The sequence below is a fragment of the Tachyglossus aculeatus genome, chromosome 2, assembly GCF_015852505.1.
Source record: "Tachyglossus aculeatus isolate mTacAcu1 chromosome 2, mTacAcu1.pri, whole genome shotgun sequence".
In the NCBI taxonomy this organism is placed as follows: domain Eukaryota; kingdom Metazoa; phylum Chordata; class Mammalia; order Monotremata; family Tachyglossidae; genus Tachyglossus; species Tachyglossus aculeatus.
In genome coordinates, this window is record NC_052067.1 from 64,779,385 (window position 1) to 64,796,419 (window position 17,035).

Consider the following 17,035-nt stretch of genomic DNA (forward strand, 5'->3'; position numbering starts at 1 on the left):
AGTGAGAACTTCGGCTTACTATTAACACAATAGCACAACAGAAGATACATGGCACATTATAGAGCCGGGCCTGGGAGTCAGAAGATCATGGGTTCTAATCCTGGCTCCACCACTTGTCTGCTCTGTGACCTTGGGCAATTCACTTCACTTCTCTGTGCCTCAGTTATCTGTAAAATGGGGATTAAGTCTGTGAGCCTGATGTGGGACAGGCACTGTGCCAACCAAATTTGCTTGTCTCTTCCCCACAGCACTTAGTACAGTGCCTAGCACATATAAGTGATAAACATATATGATTATTATTATTGTTATTATTACTTGTTAAATGCTTACTTTCTGCCCGGCACTGTTCTAAGTACCAGGATAGATTCAAGATAGTCAAGTTGAATGTAGTTCTTGAACCACATGGGGCTCACAGTCTCATTTGGAGCATTTAACCCCCAGTTTACAGATGAGGTAACTGAGGCACAGAACAGTGAAGTGGCTTACTCAAGGTCATACAGCAGATGAGTAGCAGAGCTGGGATTAGAACCCAGGTCCTCTGGCTCCCAGACCCGTGTGCTTTCCATTAGGCTCACTATGGGCAGGGAATGTCACTGTTTCTTTTTGTATTTTACTTTCCCAAACGCTTCTAAGCTTTGCACAGAGTAAGCACTCAATAAACACAATTGAATGAGTGAATTGGGCCACACTGCTTCTTCTCTTTAGGAGCAGTTGGTCTCACATTGGCCTGCCTATCCCCACCACACCCTTAGTTAATATCCAGCCCTGGCAATGTCATCTAATATAAATATTATGCAGTGTACTATATAAATACATGTATACACATATTTCATATATATGTGAGATATTTATATTAGATGCATTACACGTAGGTATTGAATTTTTGAATGTTTAAACTGATGTTTTTTCTCTGGATCAGTCTTCTCAATCCTTACTCTTATATAGAGCTTTAAGGACTGTGCATTCTTCACATTCCTTGGGAAACAGGAGCTTCCCTACTGGGGGGCTTTGCTGCCACCCAGTGGCTGAACTCAATCTTCAAGGAGTAGCTCTGGAGACCCCTGGATCTACATTCCAACAGGTCACTACAACCCCTGGGGAACAAAGTGCCAACGAATAACTTTGGGGTTCTCAAATGATGTTGAGGAAAGCCATTTTCCTAGAGGATTATTTAAGGAAAAGAAAGATTGAAAAGGAACTGTTCAGTTGGAAAAGTCTACCCTGAGGAAACTAAGTGCCAGATACGGAACTAAGCGTTTGGATAGATACAAGATATGTGGCCTAGTGGAAAGAGCATGGGGGTGGGGGTCAGAGGACCAGGGTTCTAATTCCAGCTCAGCCACTCGCCTTTTGTATGACTTTGGGAAACTTGTTTAACTTCTCTGTTCCTTAGTTTCCTCAACTGTAAAATGGGGGTTCAATATTTAGACTGTGAGCCCCACGGGCAACAGAGATGGTGTCTGACCTGATTAATTGTATCTACCCCAGATCTTAGAACAGTGCTTGACACATAGCACAAATACCATGAAAAAAAAAATAGATAGTTGGGTTGGAAAAGTCCCAATCCCGCATAGGGCTCTCAGGCTTAATTCCCATTTTACAGGTGAGGCACAGAGAAGTGAAGTAACTTGCCCAAGATCGCATAGCATATAAGTGAAAGATCCAGGAATAGATTCCAGGTCCTGTCATTCCCAGCCAGGCCTGTGCTCTTTCAACTAGGCCACACTGCATCTCAGATCAACCTGAACAAGAGATTGGAGTGAATCTAAAGAACACACACCCAAATCAAGACATACATTTACGTACACGCCTACACACATACTCTCTCTCTCTCTCTCTCTCTCTCTCTCCCTCTCTCTCTCACACACACACACATTCTCTCTCTCTCTCTCTCTCTCTCTCTCTCTCTCTCTCTCTCTCTCTTCAGCCCCCCCCCCACGAGTCTGGGCTAGGAATGAGGGAAAAGATAATTCTACCTGTCTGTCATGCACTCTTAAACAGATGTAGGAGAATCAGAATCCCCTTGTTTGTCCAAATGAAGTTCAAACCTGAAGCCATTGAGGCTACCTTTTGGATCACAGGAAAACAATTTGAAACCATTGTACAACACGGTATCCTGAGCACTCAGAAAAAGAAAAGAAAAGAAATAAATTTCACAATAACAGCTTTAGAGAAGCAGCGTGGCTCAGGGGAAAGAGCATGGGCTTTGGAGTCAGAGGTCATGGGTTCAAACCTCAGCTCCGCCAGTTGTCAGCTGTGTGACTTTGGGCAAGTCACTTAACTTCTCTGTGCCTCAGTACCTCATCTGTAAAATGGGGATTAAGACTGTGAGCCCCCCGTGGGAAAACCTGATCACCTTGTAACCTCCCCAGTGCTTAGAACAGTGCTTTGCACATAGTAAGCGCTTAATAAATTCCATCACCATCATTAATAATAATAATAATAATAATAATGGTGATATTTGTTAAGCACTTACTATGTGCCAAGCACTGTTCTAAACACTGGTGCTTACATTTTACAGATGAGGGAACTGAGGCACAGAGAAGTGAAGTGACTTGCCCAAGGTCACATGGCAGATACGTGGCGGAGCCAGGATTAGAACCCACGACCTCTGACTCCCAAGCCTGGACTCTTTCCACTAAGCCACACTACTTTTAAACAGGTTAAATGTTTAACCTGATGGCAGGGAATTGATGACCTATCATGTGACCCATGTACAATTTCAAGTCTGACCTATGATGGCAGCCAGAAGAACATTTGGCATGATAGGAAACAATACAGATAGAAAGCATCAAAGCCATCTGAGCACAAGTGGATTTGACTAGGTGAAAACGCGTCCAGAGAGACCAATTCATTCCAGTAGTAACTGAGCACTAAATCAGATATTGGCCCCCGTTTCTGGATTGACTACCATCCGTAAGGGCAGGGATCATGTCTACAAATTCTGTTTTACTGTCCCAAGCACCTAGAACAGTTATCTGTGTACAGTAGATGCTCAATAAATACTCTCGATCAATTGATTTCCTTATTTGATCATTTGTTTTTTCAAAAAAAGATATGATAGCTCAAATCATCCTCATTTTATTTCTTTTTTTAAAATTCAAAACTATGAAAATACAATGTTTTCTTTGAACAATAATTACCTCTATAACTATAAAATCTCTTCTGCTAAAATGTTTTAACAGAGCTGCATATTTGAAAATACAAAACTTCATTCAATCATATTTATTGAGTGCTTACTGTGTGCAGAGTACTGTACCAAGCGCTTGATGAATTTTGCATCCATCTGGAAGTTGAATAATATAAATAATAAATAATAATGACATTTATTAAGAGCTTACTATGTGCAAAGCACTGTTCTAAACACTGGGGAGGTTACAGGGTGAGCAGGTTGTCCCACGTGGGGCTCAGAGTCTTAATCCCCATTTCACAGATGAGGTAAGTGAGGAACAGAGAAGTTAAGTGACTTGCCCAAAGTCACACAGCTGACAAGTGGTGGAGCCAGGATTTGAACACATGACCTCTGACTCCAAAGTCTGTGCTCTTTCCACTGAGCCATGCTGCTTCTCTAATGAAAGTAATATAGTGGAAGCTGTCTTTATTCCACATTGGCTCTGTCTTCCACAGATAGGGAATTTTTTATAAGGAATTATGAGGATCTGAATGACCTAATGAAAAACCATGGGCCTGGGAATTAGAGGACTTGGCTTCTTATCCTGGATCTGCCAATTACCTGCTGTGTGACCTCGGGCAAGTTACTTAACTCATCTGTACCTCAATTTCTTCATCTGTAAACTGGAGTTTCAATGCCTGTTCTGCTTCCTACTCTGAGCCCTATGTGGGACAGAGATTGTGTTCTACCTAATTATCTTGTATCTACCCCAGCTCTTAGAACAGTGCTTGGCACTAAGTGTTTATAAATACAATAATAATGATAGTAATAATTAGTGAAAAATGCCTTTTTTTGCCTAGCAGGAAGCTAACATTAGCAGGAAACATGTTAGGCTGACAGGACAGACACATTTCAAGAGACATTTCAGTGGACTTCCTTGTGTCCAGCTACAGCCTCTGGTGGGCCAATGGCTTAGGAAGCCAAGTGAATCACCAGCTGGATCCAGTCTGGTGAGACTTGGGACAACCATTACTGTAAGTCAGACATTCATTCAGTTGCATTTATTATGCGCTTACTGTGTGTGGACCACTGTACTAAGCATTTGGGAGAGTACAATACAACAATAACAAACACATACCCTGCCCACAATGCACTTATCAATCAATCCATATTTATTTACTTTTTATGGTATTTGTTAAGCGCTTACTATGTGTCAGGCACTGTACTAAGCACTGGGGTAAATTCAAGCTAATCAGGTTTTAGATACTCCCTGTCCCACATAGGGCTGAGAACCTTAATCCCCATTGTATAGTTAAGGTAACTGAGGCCCAGAGAATCGAAGTGACTTGCCCAAACATCACACAGCAGACTAATGGTGGAGCCAGGATTAGAACCTAGGTCCTTCTGACTCCTAGGTCTGTGCTCTGTCCAGTAGGTCATTTGGCTTCTCTGAACACTTACTGTGTACTGACCACTGTAGTAAGCACTTAGGAGAGTACAATATAACCATATAACAGACATATTCCCTTCCCACAGTGAGGCTAGAGGTCCCTTGTGCACCTGCCTCCTTGTTGCCCCACTCCTGCTGCATCCATGCTCACCAGCCTGCAACAAGAAGGTACAGTACTACTAGATGCCAGGGGCATTCGTGAGGCTGTACTGCTTCAGCACTCTGGGACAGGAAACAGAAGCAGCATGCCTAGTGGCTAGAGCATGGGCCTGGGAATCAGAAGGACCTGGGGTCTAATCCCTGCTCTGCCACCTGTCTTCTGTGTGACCTTAGGCAAGTCACTTAACTTCTTTCTGCCTCATTTCCCTCATCCGTAGAATGGGAATTAAGGCTGTGAGCCCCATGTGCGATAGGGATGCGCCCAACCCAATTTCCTTGTATTTACCCCAGTGCTTAGTACAGTGTCTGGCACATAGTAAGCACTTAACAAATACCACAGTTATTAGGAAGATTTTTCAGGCCAGCAAGACATGGCTGAAGAAAGTGTGATGGGAAAGTACTTGGACAAGGGAAACACAACATCTGCTGACTCAGAAGCTGAAGTGAATACTGCTCCACGTGCCACAGTTTCAATCGATGGTTCTCTGCAGAAAGGGATAGTTTGGAAGGTATTGTTGGGTTAGACAACTCAGAGCTGCTAGAAAGGCAAAGGCAGGAATAGTAAGAGCTGCCCGGGACATGAAAGAAGACAATAATAATTGTGGTAGTTGTAAAGTGTTTGCTATGTGCCAGTCACTGTACTAAGCACTGGGTGGATACAAGCGAATTGGATTGGACACTATCCCTGTCCCACATGGGGCTCACAGTCTCAGTCCCCATTTTACAGATGAGGTAACTGAAGCACAGAGGAGTGAAGTGACTTGCCCAAGGCCACACAGCAGACAAGTGGCAGGGTCAGGATTGCAACCCATGACCTTCTGACTGTCAGGCCTGTGATATATCCACTACACCATGCTGCTTCTGTTGAGAAATAAATCCTCTAATGAAGAGCTGGGAAAACCATTGTTTAGATTTGTACACAATATGACTGTAGATTTTAAGCTCCCCCCACCAGATTGTAAGGTCCTGAAGAACTGTGAAGGGAGAAACCTAGTCAGAGTCAAAGCCGTGTTCGATGACCTATACTATAGTGTGGCATTTATGACACATCTCCCCAAGAACACTTTACCTTCCATTAATATCATTGCATCATCATCACTGTAAAACCAAGGACTCCCTGCATGCTGGGCACCCAGCAGAGACCTTCAATGAGTGAGAGACTGTGTGTGTGAGACAGACAGAGAAAGCTGAGGGCCTGTGTTTCACTGCTTATAGCCTTTGCTTTTAGGTTCTTCATTTCTTAACTCTACATTAAGAGGTATCATCCTTTTGATTGCCACATGTAATAATAATAATAATTATGGTATTTGTTAAGCACTTACTATGTGCTAAAGCACTGTTCTAAGCACTGGGGGGGTGGGATACAAGGTGATCACGTTGTCCCACAAGGGGCTCACAGTCTTAATCCCCATTTTACAGATGAGGAAACTGAGGCACAGGGAGGTTAAGTGACTTGCCCAATGTCAAACATCTGACAAGTGGCAGAGTAGGGATTAGAACCCATGACCTCTGACCACCAAGCCCGTGCTCTTTCCACTGAACCACACTGCTTCTCTTGTAGGAAGCAAATGGAATATAAAATACTTGAGGATTATGTAATAAAGCCAGCTTTTCTTTCTCAAAAAGTCTTTCAGAGATAGAAATCAGTAGCTAGAACCTGGATTTTTATTTACTCCCGTCAGAAGGCGCGTCAGCTTGGGGTCCACTCTTGGCATGATGACCTTAATTAGAAATTCCTAGAAAGCATAACTCCCACTGGATGAGTATTTAGATCTAAGGACAAAAGGAGTTAGAAGGGAAACCCCAGCAAAGGGCAGAAAGCCCAGGGAAAGGTGAAGGGAAAGTTAAGTCACTGTTAGCACAGAAAGCAAACAGCTAAAATGAGATGCTGGATGATGAATGAGTGTCTTTCTCTCCTTTTGGTAGTAAGTATCTTTTTTTTCCATTTTAAAAACATGATTTTCTAAATATCTAGAGTGAACTTTTAGTCTGGGAAAATGTGTAAGAATGTTAAATGGTCTTGAGTAGAACCCTGAAATAAAACAGAACTGGGTTGTGCTTAAACTCTCCTTACAGAATTTTGCAATGTCTTCATCACTAGTGAGTTTGTTTTTAATTATTTGTTAACTCAAGCATTTGTTCTTACATGATGGTTGAATTAAATGGCTTCTCTGAATTCAGGGATGGTGTTTATTTCTTGTTGGGAAAAGAGTTGTACAGTACTTCTCATTTTTTCCCTACTACAGGTTGTCATCAACCTCTGCTATAGTACAGTGCTAAGCGCTTAGTACAGTGCACTGCACAGAGCAATCATGCAATAAATACGATTGAATTAATTTTATGAAGTTGTGCTGAAGTGTATCATTGAGAAAAGTTGATACTAGCTTTCTACAGGATTTTTCTAAAGCCAATAACATGTTTAGGAAAGTACTCAGAATACATGGGACACAGAATCACGACTTGTATGATTTTGCTCAATGATCATCATTATAGCGGCATGCTAACAGAGAAGTATATATCAAGGATTCCAATCAGTATCGAATAACCTGAAGTGATTTTGCACACTGTAAAATTTTGAAGATGACATTGATCAGTCCTCTCAGCGCTCTCTGCTATACTCTGTATTCTAGCTGCTGTGGCTGGGATTGAATTTATATCTGTTTATCGACACATTCCTGTGGTATGAAGAGGACAATGCGTTCTTCTATACCCGAGTTATGTTGGGTGTAAGTAGCAATTCATGAGCAGTGAGTAAAATGTTTTAAGTGTTACTTAGCTCCAAACTTCTTCAATTTTTGATGTGTCTTTTTTTGCACCTTTACATATGTGCAGTCGGCCTTGGCATGGGCAAGAGCATCTGCAATTTGCCTTAATTTTAACTGCATGTTAATCCTGGTACCGGTCAGCCGAAACCTGATGTCATTCTTGAGGGGAACGGATGCTGTAAGTACCATTCCAAACCTACTCAAATTGGCCTTTGTTTTCCTTGTGACAGATCATTCATTCATTCATTCACTGAATCATATTTATTGAGTGCTTACTGTGTGCAGAACACTAAACTAAGCTCTGGGGAAAATACACTATAACAATAAACAGTGACATTCCCCGCCCACAATGAGCTCACAGTCTAGAGTGAGGGAAACAGACATCAATACAAATAAATAAAATTACAGATATATACATAAGGGCTTTGGGGCTAGGAGAGAGACGCAGAAGGGAGTGGAAGATGAGGTAAAATGAGGATTAGCCACGTGGCTCTAATTAAAAACAATTTGGAATTTAACTGCACTGTCTCAGTATTCCCAATAGTCGAAGGTACATTTATTCATGGTGCGGGGTGTGTGTGTGTGTGTGTGTGTGTGGGGGTGCAGTTAAGAAAGTCACTGGAGATCAGAACGTCTGATTCTTTCACTGTGGAGTGGTCTTTCTGTGGGATATTTGACTCAGGCAGAATTCCTCCCTGATGCCTTTGGTCCATCGCCAGAGTGGGCCTCATCAAAATGTTCCTACCCATCATCATCATCATCAATCGTATTTATTGAGCGCTTACTATGTGCAGAGCACTGTACTACCCTTAGGAGTAGAAGTATCTTGACAGCATGAATGTTTCAATTTCCAATTCAACAACGTAACTGAAAAGTATACTTTTTCTTGGGTATTTTTACAGGTACATGTTAAGTGCTTACTATGTGCCTGGCACTGTACTAAAATTTGGGGTAGATACTAGATGATAGAGAAGTAGCATCGCCTAGTGGAAGGAGCGTGGGCCTGGGAGTCAGAGGCCCTGAGTTCTAATCCTTACTCCACTACTTTGCTGTGTGACCATGGGAAAGTCACTTAACTTCTCTGTACCTGAGTCCCCTCATCTACAAAATGGGGATTCAATACCTGCTCTTCCTCCTACTAACCCTGTGAGCCTTGTGTGGGACCTGATTATCCTTTATCTATTCCAAGGCTTAGTACAGTGCTTGGCATATCATCATCATCATCATCAATCGTATTTATTGAGTGCTTACTATGTGCAGAGCACTGTACTAAGCGCTTGGGAAGTACAAATTGGCAACATATAGAGACAGTCCCCACCCAACAGTGGGCTCACAGTCTAAAAGGGGGAGACAGAGAACAAAACCAAACATACTAACAAAATAAAATAAATAGAATAGATATGTACAAATAAAATAAATAAATAAATAAATAGAGTAAAAAAAATATGTACAAACATATATACATATATACAGGTGCTGTGGGGAAGGGAAGGAGGTAAGATGGGGGGGATGGAGAGGGGGACGAGGGGGAGAGGAAGGAAGGGGCTCAGTCTGGGAAGGCCTCCTGGAGGAGGTGAGCTCTCAGCAGGGCCTTGAAGGGAGGAAGAGAGCTAGCTTGGCGGATGGGCAGAGGGAGGGCATTCCAGGCCCGGGGGATGACGTGGGCCGGGGGTCGATGGCGGGACAGGCGAGAGCGAGGTACAGTGAGGAGGTCAGCGGTGGAGGAACGGAGGGTGCGGACTGGGCTATATCATCATCATCATCAATGGCATTTACTGAGCTCTTATTGTTTTCAGGACAGTGATGCTCATTCTCAATCTCTTTCAAGGTTCAGTTCTGAGTCCCCGTCTATTCTCCATCTACACCCACTCCCTTGGAGAACTCATTCACTTCCATGACTTCAACTCCCACTTCTATGTTGTTGATCCCCAAATCTACATTTCCATTTCTGATTTCTCTCCCTCTCTTCAGTCTTGCATTTCCTCCTGCCATACCTAGGTGGATGTCTTGCCAACATCTCAAATTTGACATGCCCAAAACAGAACCCCTTATCTTCCCACCCAAGTCTCGTACTCCCCTTGATTTCCCCATCACTGTAGACAGCACCATCATCCTTCCTGACTCACAAACCCATAACTTTGGTTTTATCCTCATCTCTCTCATTCAACCCACATATTCAATCTGCCACTATATCCTGTTGGTTCAACCCTTACAACTTCACAAAAATCCTCCCTTTCATCTCCAGCCAAACTGCTACCAAGCACTCACATTATCCTGCCATGATGACTCTATCAGTTGCTTTGTTGACTTCCCAAACCTCCTGTATTTACCCACTCCAGTACATGCTTCACTCTGCTGCCCAGATCATTTTTCTGCAAAAATGGTCAGTCCATGTTTCCCCATTCCTCAAGAACCTTCAGTGGTTTCATCAAACAGCAACTCCTTACCATCAGCCCTCTCTTACCTTACCTCACTGCTCTCCTACTATAACCCAGCCCACACTCTTTGCACCTCTAATGCAAACCTACCCACTGTACCTCAGTCTTGTCTGTCTCACCACTGATCTCTCATCCATGTTCTGCTTCTGGCCTGTGCCCTCCGTCTTTTTATAAAACAGTAACTACTCTTCCCACCTTCAAAGCCTTATTGAAGAAGCATCTTCTCCAAGATGCCATCCCTGACTAAGCCCTCATTTCTGTTTCTCCCACTCCCTTCAGTGTTTCCCTTGCACTTAGTTTTGCACCCTTTATTCACCTGTCTCTCAGCCCCACAGCACTTATGTACATATCTATAATTTATTTATTTATATTAAGGTCTGTCTCCTCCTCTAGATTGTAAGCTCACTGGGGGCAGGGAATGTGTCTACAGACTCTGTTATATTGTAGTCTCCCAAGCATTTAGTACAGCACTCTGCCCACAATAAGTGCTCAATAAATATGATTGAATGATTGATAAGCACTTGGGAGAGTGCAATACAGCAGAGTTGGTAGACTTGTCCCCTGTATATAACGAGCTTACAGTCTAGAGGGGAAACAGACAATAGACCTATATAAATAATTTGTAGCATATAATTTATAGATATAATAATAATAATGATAATAATGGCATTTATTAAGTGCTTACTATGTGCAAAGCACTGTTCTAAGCGCTGGAGAGGTTATGAGGTGATCCGATTGTCCCACAGAGGGCTCACAGTCTTCATCCCCATTTTACAGATGAGGTAACTGAGGCACAGAGAAGTAAAGTGACTTGCCCAAAGTCACACAGCTGACAACTGGCAGAGCCAGGATTTGAACCCATGACCTCTGACTCCAAAGCCCATGCTCTTTTCCACAGAGCCACGCTGAATATCATATAGATATGTCCATAAGTTCTGTGTGACTGAGGGTAGGGCAAATTTCAAATCCCCAAAGGTCACAGATCCAACTGCATAGATGGTGGAGAAGGGAGAGGAAGCTGAGGAAAAGGGCTTAATTGGGGAAGGCCTTTTGGAGAAGATGTGACCCTAATATTGCTTTGAAGGTTGGGAAAGTGGCGGTCTGGTGTATATGGTGGGGTGGAGGGGGTAGTATAGGACAAGAGGAGAACTTGCTCAAGGGAGATGAGAAGAGATCAGGGAACAGTGAGTATGCTGGTGCTAAAGGAGTGAATTATTTATTATCCAACATACTTGGCTACTTTCAAAAATCAGTCTTTTCCTTTTCCAGTGCTGCAGAGGACCATGGAGAAGGCAATTTGACAAAAACCTCAAATTCCACAAACTGGTTGCCTATGCAATATCTGCTTTTGCAAGTAAGTGTACTAGCATTTGAGAACTGTCCTGATTAGGCAGAAAATAGTGTACCTGGAGTATCAACTGTATAGGATTTTTCAGAAGTTTAGATCCATTCCCAAGTTGCTTTCACCTGGTACAAGGAGTGTCTTTTTTCTTACCAATAAAGTACTAGGTAATAAACAGTTAAAACTGGTAAATTCAAGAAATCAATTACCCATATGCCACCAGTCACTGAGAGGTGTTGTGAGCATCTCCAAGTCACCCTATTTTTAATTACAAACAAATAAGCCAGAATAATATAAAAGATCAATTTTTGTTTGAAATGGAGCATGTTATTTTCCAATATGATTTTCCAAGGTGATTCCAACCTTATTTATCTTCACATGAAAATGACTGTTAGAGAATTGAAAGAGTCAAGTGTTACGTTAGTGTTCCTGAAATGTATAATATGCTATATTTTTAATATCCCATGCAAATCTCGAATACAAGATGCCAAAATTAACCAGGGTTTAATTCTGGCAAGAACCAGAAGAGCTGGCAAGGGCTAGTCTCTATCCATTGAAGATTTTGCTGGAAATCAAAAGCACTAATGAAGGCCCAGATGAAATAAGGAATTAAAATTCCCTGGGACCCTAAGAATAATGGAATTGGGTCCAGAGAGAGACACAGAGAGATATGGAGAGAATGGCCACTATATAACATGGCCTAGTGGAAAGAACCCAGGTCCAGGTAGACCTGGCTTCTAATCCTATCTCTGTCACTTGTAATCTTGGGTAAACCATTCAAGTTCTCTGTGTCCCAGTTTCCTCATCTGCAAAATGTGGATAAAATGTCTTATCTCCCTTTTCCTTTAGACTGTGAGGCACAGGCAAGACAGAGTCTGTGTGCAATCTGAGTATATCTATTCCCAGTACTTAGTAGAGTATTTTGCATATGGTAAGTGCTTGAAAAGCAGCATGCATAATGAATAGAGCACGGGCCTGGGAGTCAGAAGAACCTGAGTTCTAATCCCTGTTCCACTACTTGTCTGCTATGTGACCTTGGTCAAGTCACTTTACTTCTCTGGGCCTCAGTTACCTCATTGTAAAATGGGGATTAAGACTGAGTCCCACCTGGAACAGGGACTGTGCCCAACCTGATTAACTTGTATCTACCCCAGTGCTTAGTACAGTGCTTGGTACCTAGTAAGCGCTTAACAAATACCATAAAAAAGTGCCATGAGAGAAAGAGAAAGAGAGAGAGACTGTAAACTATAAAGTCTTGTAGATTATAAGATCCCTCTAGACTGTAAACTCATTGTGGTCAGGGAACATGTCTACCAACTCTGTTATACTGTACTCTCCCAAGTACTTACTACAGTACTCTGTAAACAGTAAGTGTTCAATAAATACAATTGCTTGAAATGGTTGAGAGAGATACATGGAGAAGGATACGGAGAGAGAAAAAGAGAACAGAGAAGAAAAGAGAGAGTGGATAAAGAGAACACAGACACAGGCTGGAGAATGGGTGAACTCTCCTTTGACACCACTCTTCTCCGCCTCTGCCAGTCCGTGGCTTTAGTAGAGCTGGTTCTGAGACCAAAACTAAGTGTTGACCCAGGGGGGCTAATTCTTCAGGGCCAGGGGCTCAGGCAGTCTTCGCTGCCATCACCACTCGTGACAACTGTGATGATGAACACAGCTGACCTGACCCTGAAGGCTATGGCTTGTCAAGCCACTGCTTGAGGTTTCCAGTACAATCAGATTAACATATATTAGGCTATGGGAGATTCTCCAAGTAAAGGCCTAGGGGAGGCCCCTCAGGGGCAATAGGGGCTGCCTGAAGTTTTGTTTTTTGTTTTTTTTATTCAAAAAATTGGATGTTCACAGCCTCACCTCTCTTCACCCACCTCTGATGCCATGCTGCTTCCACTGCCCCCAGGGCTTTTTGACAGGGCTGATAAGGGATGAGAAGCTGTGTGACTTAGTGGAACCAGCAAGGGTCTGGAATTCAGGGTACCTGGGTCCTAATACCTGCTCCACCACTTGCCTGCTCTGTGAATATGGGCAAATCACCTCTTCTTTGTGTCTGTTTCCTCATCTGTAAAATGGGAATTCAATTGTTGTTCTTCCCCCTACTTAGACTGTGAGACCTATGTGGGACAGGGGCTTTGTCCCACCTGGTTACCTCAGGGCTTGGCACATAGTAAGAACTTATGAAATTCCATTTTTATTATTACTATTATTATTGTTATCATTAATGGCAGTAAGCAAGTGAGACAGCCACCTTATAGCATTGTTAAAGAGGCTGCTGCAGAGAGGCAACAGTTGAAAGTTAGAAAGTATGTCTCTGCCTAAGCCTGAAGTGACATCTGCTATTAACAGGGACCTGAGAGGAGGGAGAGAGGTAATGGTTCTTTTGCAAAGGTTGGGACTGGGGAATCCCCTGGAGAAACCCCTAGATTTAGAGGGCTTAGCCAGGCTTGGAGGCTTTATTTGATGTCATTATGCAGCGTGCTCAGGGTACTGCAAAATGTAATCAAATCATTGGAATGTATTGAATGCTTACACTATGCAGAGCACAGTACTGTGTACTTGGAGAGCACAATCGAATTAGTAGGCATGATCCCTGCCCTCAAGTAACATATAATCTAGCAGGGGAGGTAGACTGTAAAATAAATTACAGGTAAGGGGAAGCAACAGGATATAAGAATATGTACATAAGCAGTGTGAGTCAGGGAGAGGGGTGAGTACCTAAGGGCCTAGGAGATGAGAACTCAAGAGGATAAGTGATGCAGTAGTGGGGAAAATAAGGTGGGGAGTTGAAAGGTTAGTCAGGGAAGACTTCCTGGAGAAGTTATAATAATAATAATGGCATTTACTAAGTGCTTACTATGTGCAAAGAACTGTTCTAAGCACTGGGGAGATTACTAGGTGATCAGGTTGTCCCACAGGGGGCACACAGTCTTTATCCCTATTTTACAGATAGGGAACTGAGGCACAGAGAAGTTAAGTGACTTGCCCAAACTACACAGCTGACAATTGGCAGAGCTGAGATTTGAACCCATGACCTCTGACTCCAAAGCCTGTGCTCTTTCCACTGAGCTACGCTGCTTATCTTTTGATTTTATGATTTATGATTTTAGTAAAATCTTCAAAGTCCCATGGCTCCAACTACTACCTCTATGTAGTTGATTTCCAAAACTACATTTTCAGCCCCTGCTCTTTCTCCCTGTTTGCAGTCTCACATTTCCTCCTGCCTTCAAGACAACTCTACTTGGATGTCTGACCAACACCTCAAAATTAACATATCCAAAAAAACCCTTCTTATCTTCCCATCCAAGCCATGTCCTCCCCTTGACTTTCCCATCACTGTAGACAGCACCACCATCCTTCCTGTCTCACAAGCCCATAAACTTGACGTTGTCCTTCACTCACCTCTCTCATTCAACCCACATATTCAGTCTTCACAACACTGCTAAAATCTGCCCTTTCCTCTCCATTCAGACTGCTACCACTTTAATCCAAGCACTTATCCTACCCCACCTTGATTACTGTTTCAGCCTTCTTACTTGACCTCCCTACCTCCTATCTCCCCCGACTCCAGTCCATACTTCACCCTGCTGTCCAGGTCATTTTTCTACAAAATCATTCAGTCCATGTTTCTCCACTCCTCAAGAACCTCTAGTGGTTGCCTATCCACCTCCACATCAAACATAAACTCCTTACCATTGACTCTAAAGCATTCAATCACCTTGCCCTCTCCTACCTTACTTCACTACTCTTCTACTACAGCCCAGCCTGCACACTTTGCTCCTCTAATGCCAACCTATTCACTGTACCTCATCTATCTCGCTTCTGACCTCTCACCCACATCCAGCACCTGCCTTGGAAGACCCTTCCTCTTCATATGTGACAAACAGTCACTCTCCCCAACTTCAAAGCTTTACTGAAGGCAAATCTCCTCTGACTAAGCTGTCATTTCCTCTTCTCCCACTCCCTTCCGAGTCACCCTGATTTGCTCCCTATATTCACTCCTCTAGACTGAAAACTCACTGTGGGCAGGGAATGCATCTACCAACTCTGCTTATACTGTTATATTGTACTCTTCCAAGTGCTTAGCACAATGCTCTTCACCCAGTAAGCACTCAATAAAGATGATTGATTGATTGATTGAACACTGGGACATAAGTGTTCTCCCAGGTGTGAATGGGGAGGGAGTTCCAGGCAGAAAATCACATGATATCAGACTGAATAGGAGACAATAGCTAGGCAGATAGCCAAACTTTTTTTTAATAATAATAATAGTAATGATGACATTTATTAAATGCTTACTATGTGCAAAACACCATTCTAAGCACTGGGGAGGATACAAGATTAACAGGTTGTCCCACGTGGGGCTCACAGTCTTCATCCCTATTTTACAGATGAGGGAACTGAGGCATAGAGAAGTCAAGTGACTTGCCCAAGGTCACACAGCTGACAAGCACCAGAGCCGGGATTAGAACCCATGACCTCTGATTCCAAAGCCCGGTCTCTTTCCACTGAGCCATGCTGCTTTTTCAATCAATCAATCAATCAATCAATCGTATTTATTGAGCGCTTACTATGTGCAGAGCACTGTACTAAGCGCTTGGGAAGTACAAATTGGCATCACATAGAGACAGTCCCTACCCGATAGTGGGCTCACAGTCTAAAAGGGGGAGACAGAGAACAGAACCAAACATACCAACAAAATAAAATAAGTAGGATAGAAATGTACAAGTAAAATAAATAAATAAATAAATAAACAGAGTAATAAATATGTACAACCATATATACATATATACAGGTGCTGTGGGGAGGGGAAGGCGGTAAGGCGGGGGGATGGAGAGAGGGACGAGGGGGAGAGGAAAGAAGGGGCTCAGTCTGGGAAGGCCTCCTGGAGGAGGTGAGCTCTCAGCAGGGCCTTGAAGGAAGGAAGAGAGCTAGCTTGGCGGATGGGCAGAGGGAGGGCATTCCAGGCCCGGGGGATGACGTGGGCCGGGGGTCGATGGCGGGACAGGCGAGAGCGAGGTACAGTGAGGAGATTAGTGGTGGAGGAGCGGAGGGTGCGGGCTGGGCAGTAGAAGGAGAGAAGGGAGGTGAGGTAGGAGGGGGCGAGGTGATGGAGAGCCTTGAAGCCCAGGGTGAGGAGTTTCTGCCTGATGCGCAGATTGATTGGTAGCCATTGGAGGTTTTTGAGGAGGGGAGTGATATGTCCAGAGCGTTTCTGGACAAAGATAATCCGGGCAGCAGCATGAAGTATGGATTGAAGTGGAGAGAGACACGAGGATGGGAGATCAGAGAGAAGGCTAGTGCAGTAGTCCAGACGGGATAGGATGAGAGCTTGAATTAGCAGGGTAGCGGTTTGGATGGAGAGGAAAGGGCGGATCTTGGCAATGTTGCGGAGCTGAGACCGGCAGGTTTTGGTGACGGCTTGGATGTGAGGGGTGAATGAGAGAGCGGAGTCGAGGATGACACCAAGGTTGCGGGCTTGTGAGACGGGAAGGATGGTAGTGCCGTCAACAGAGATGGGAAAGTCAGGGAGAGGACAAGGTTTGGGAGGGAAGACAAGGAGCTCAGTCTTCGACATGTTGAGCTTTAGGTGGCGGGCGGACATCCAGATGGAGATGTCCTGAAGGCAGGAGGAGATGCGAGCCTGGAGGGAGGGGGAGAGAGCAGGGGCAGAGATGTAGATCTGGGTGTCATCATTTTTGGTACCTTCTCCTCACCTCAGCCAAAAGTGAGATCCTAATGAATCCCACCATGGGCCTT

The 17,035-nt window shown here is 43.6% G+C and overlaps 1 protein-coding gene across 1 annotated transcript in view; it reads left to right on the forward strand.

The window, feature by feature from the left end:
* The first annotated feature begins 6,601 nt into the window (after positions 1-6,601).
* Positions 6,602-17,035, forward strand: part of NOX3 (NADPH oxidase 3) — a 66,275-nt gene continuing 55,841 nt past the window's right edge. Inside the window, exons 1-4 of the mRNA XM_038741526.1 lie at positions 6,602-6,646; positions 7,352-7,447; positions 7,554-7,664; positions 11,194-11,278. Of these exons, the coding sequence (XP_038597454.1) occupies positions 6,602-6,646; positions 7,352-7,447; positions 7,554-7,664; positions 11,194-11,278 (337 nt within the window). The remainder of the gene's footprint in view (positions 6,647-7,351; positions 7,448-7,553; positions 7,665-11,193; positions 11,279-17,035) is intronic.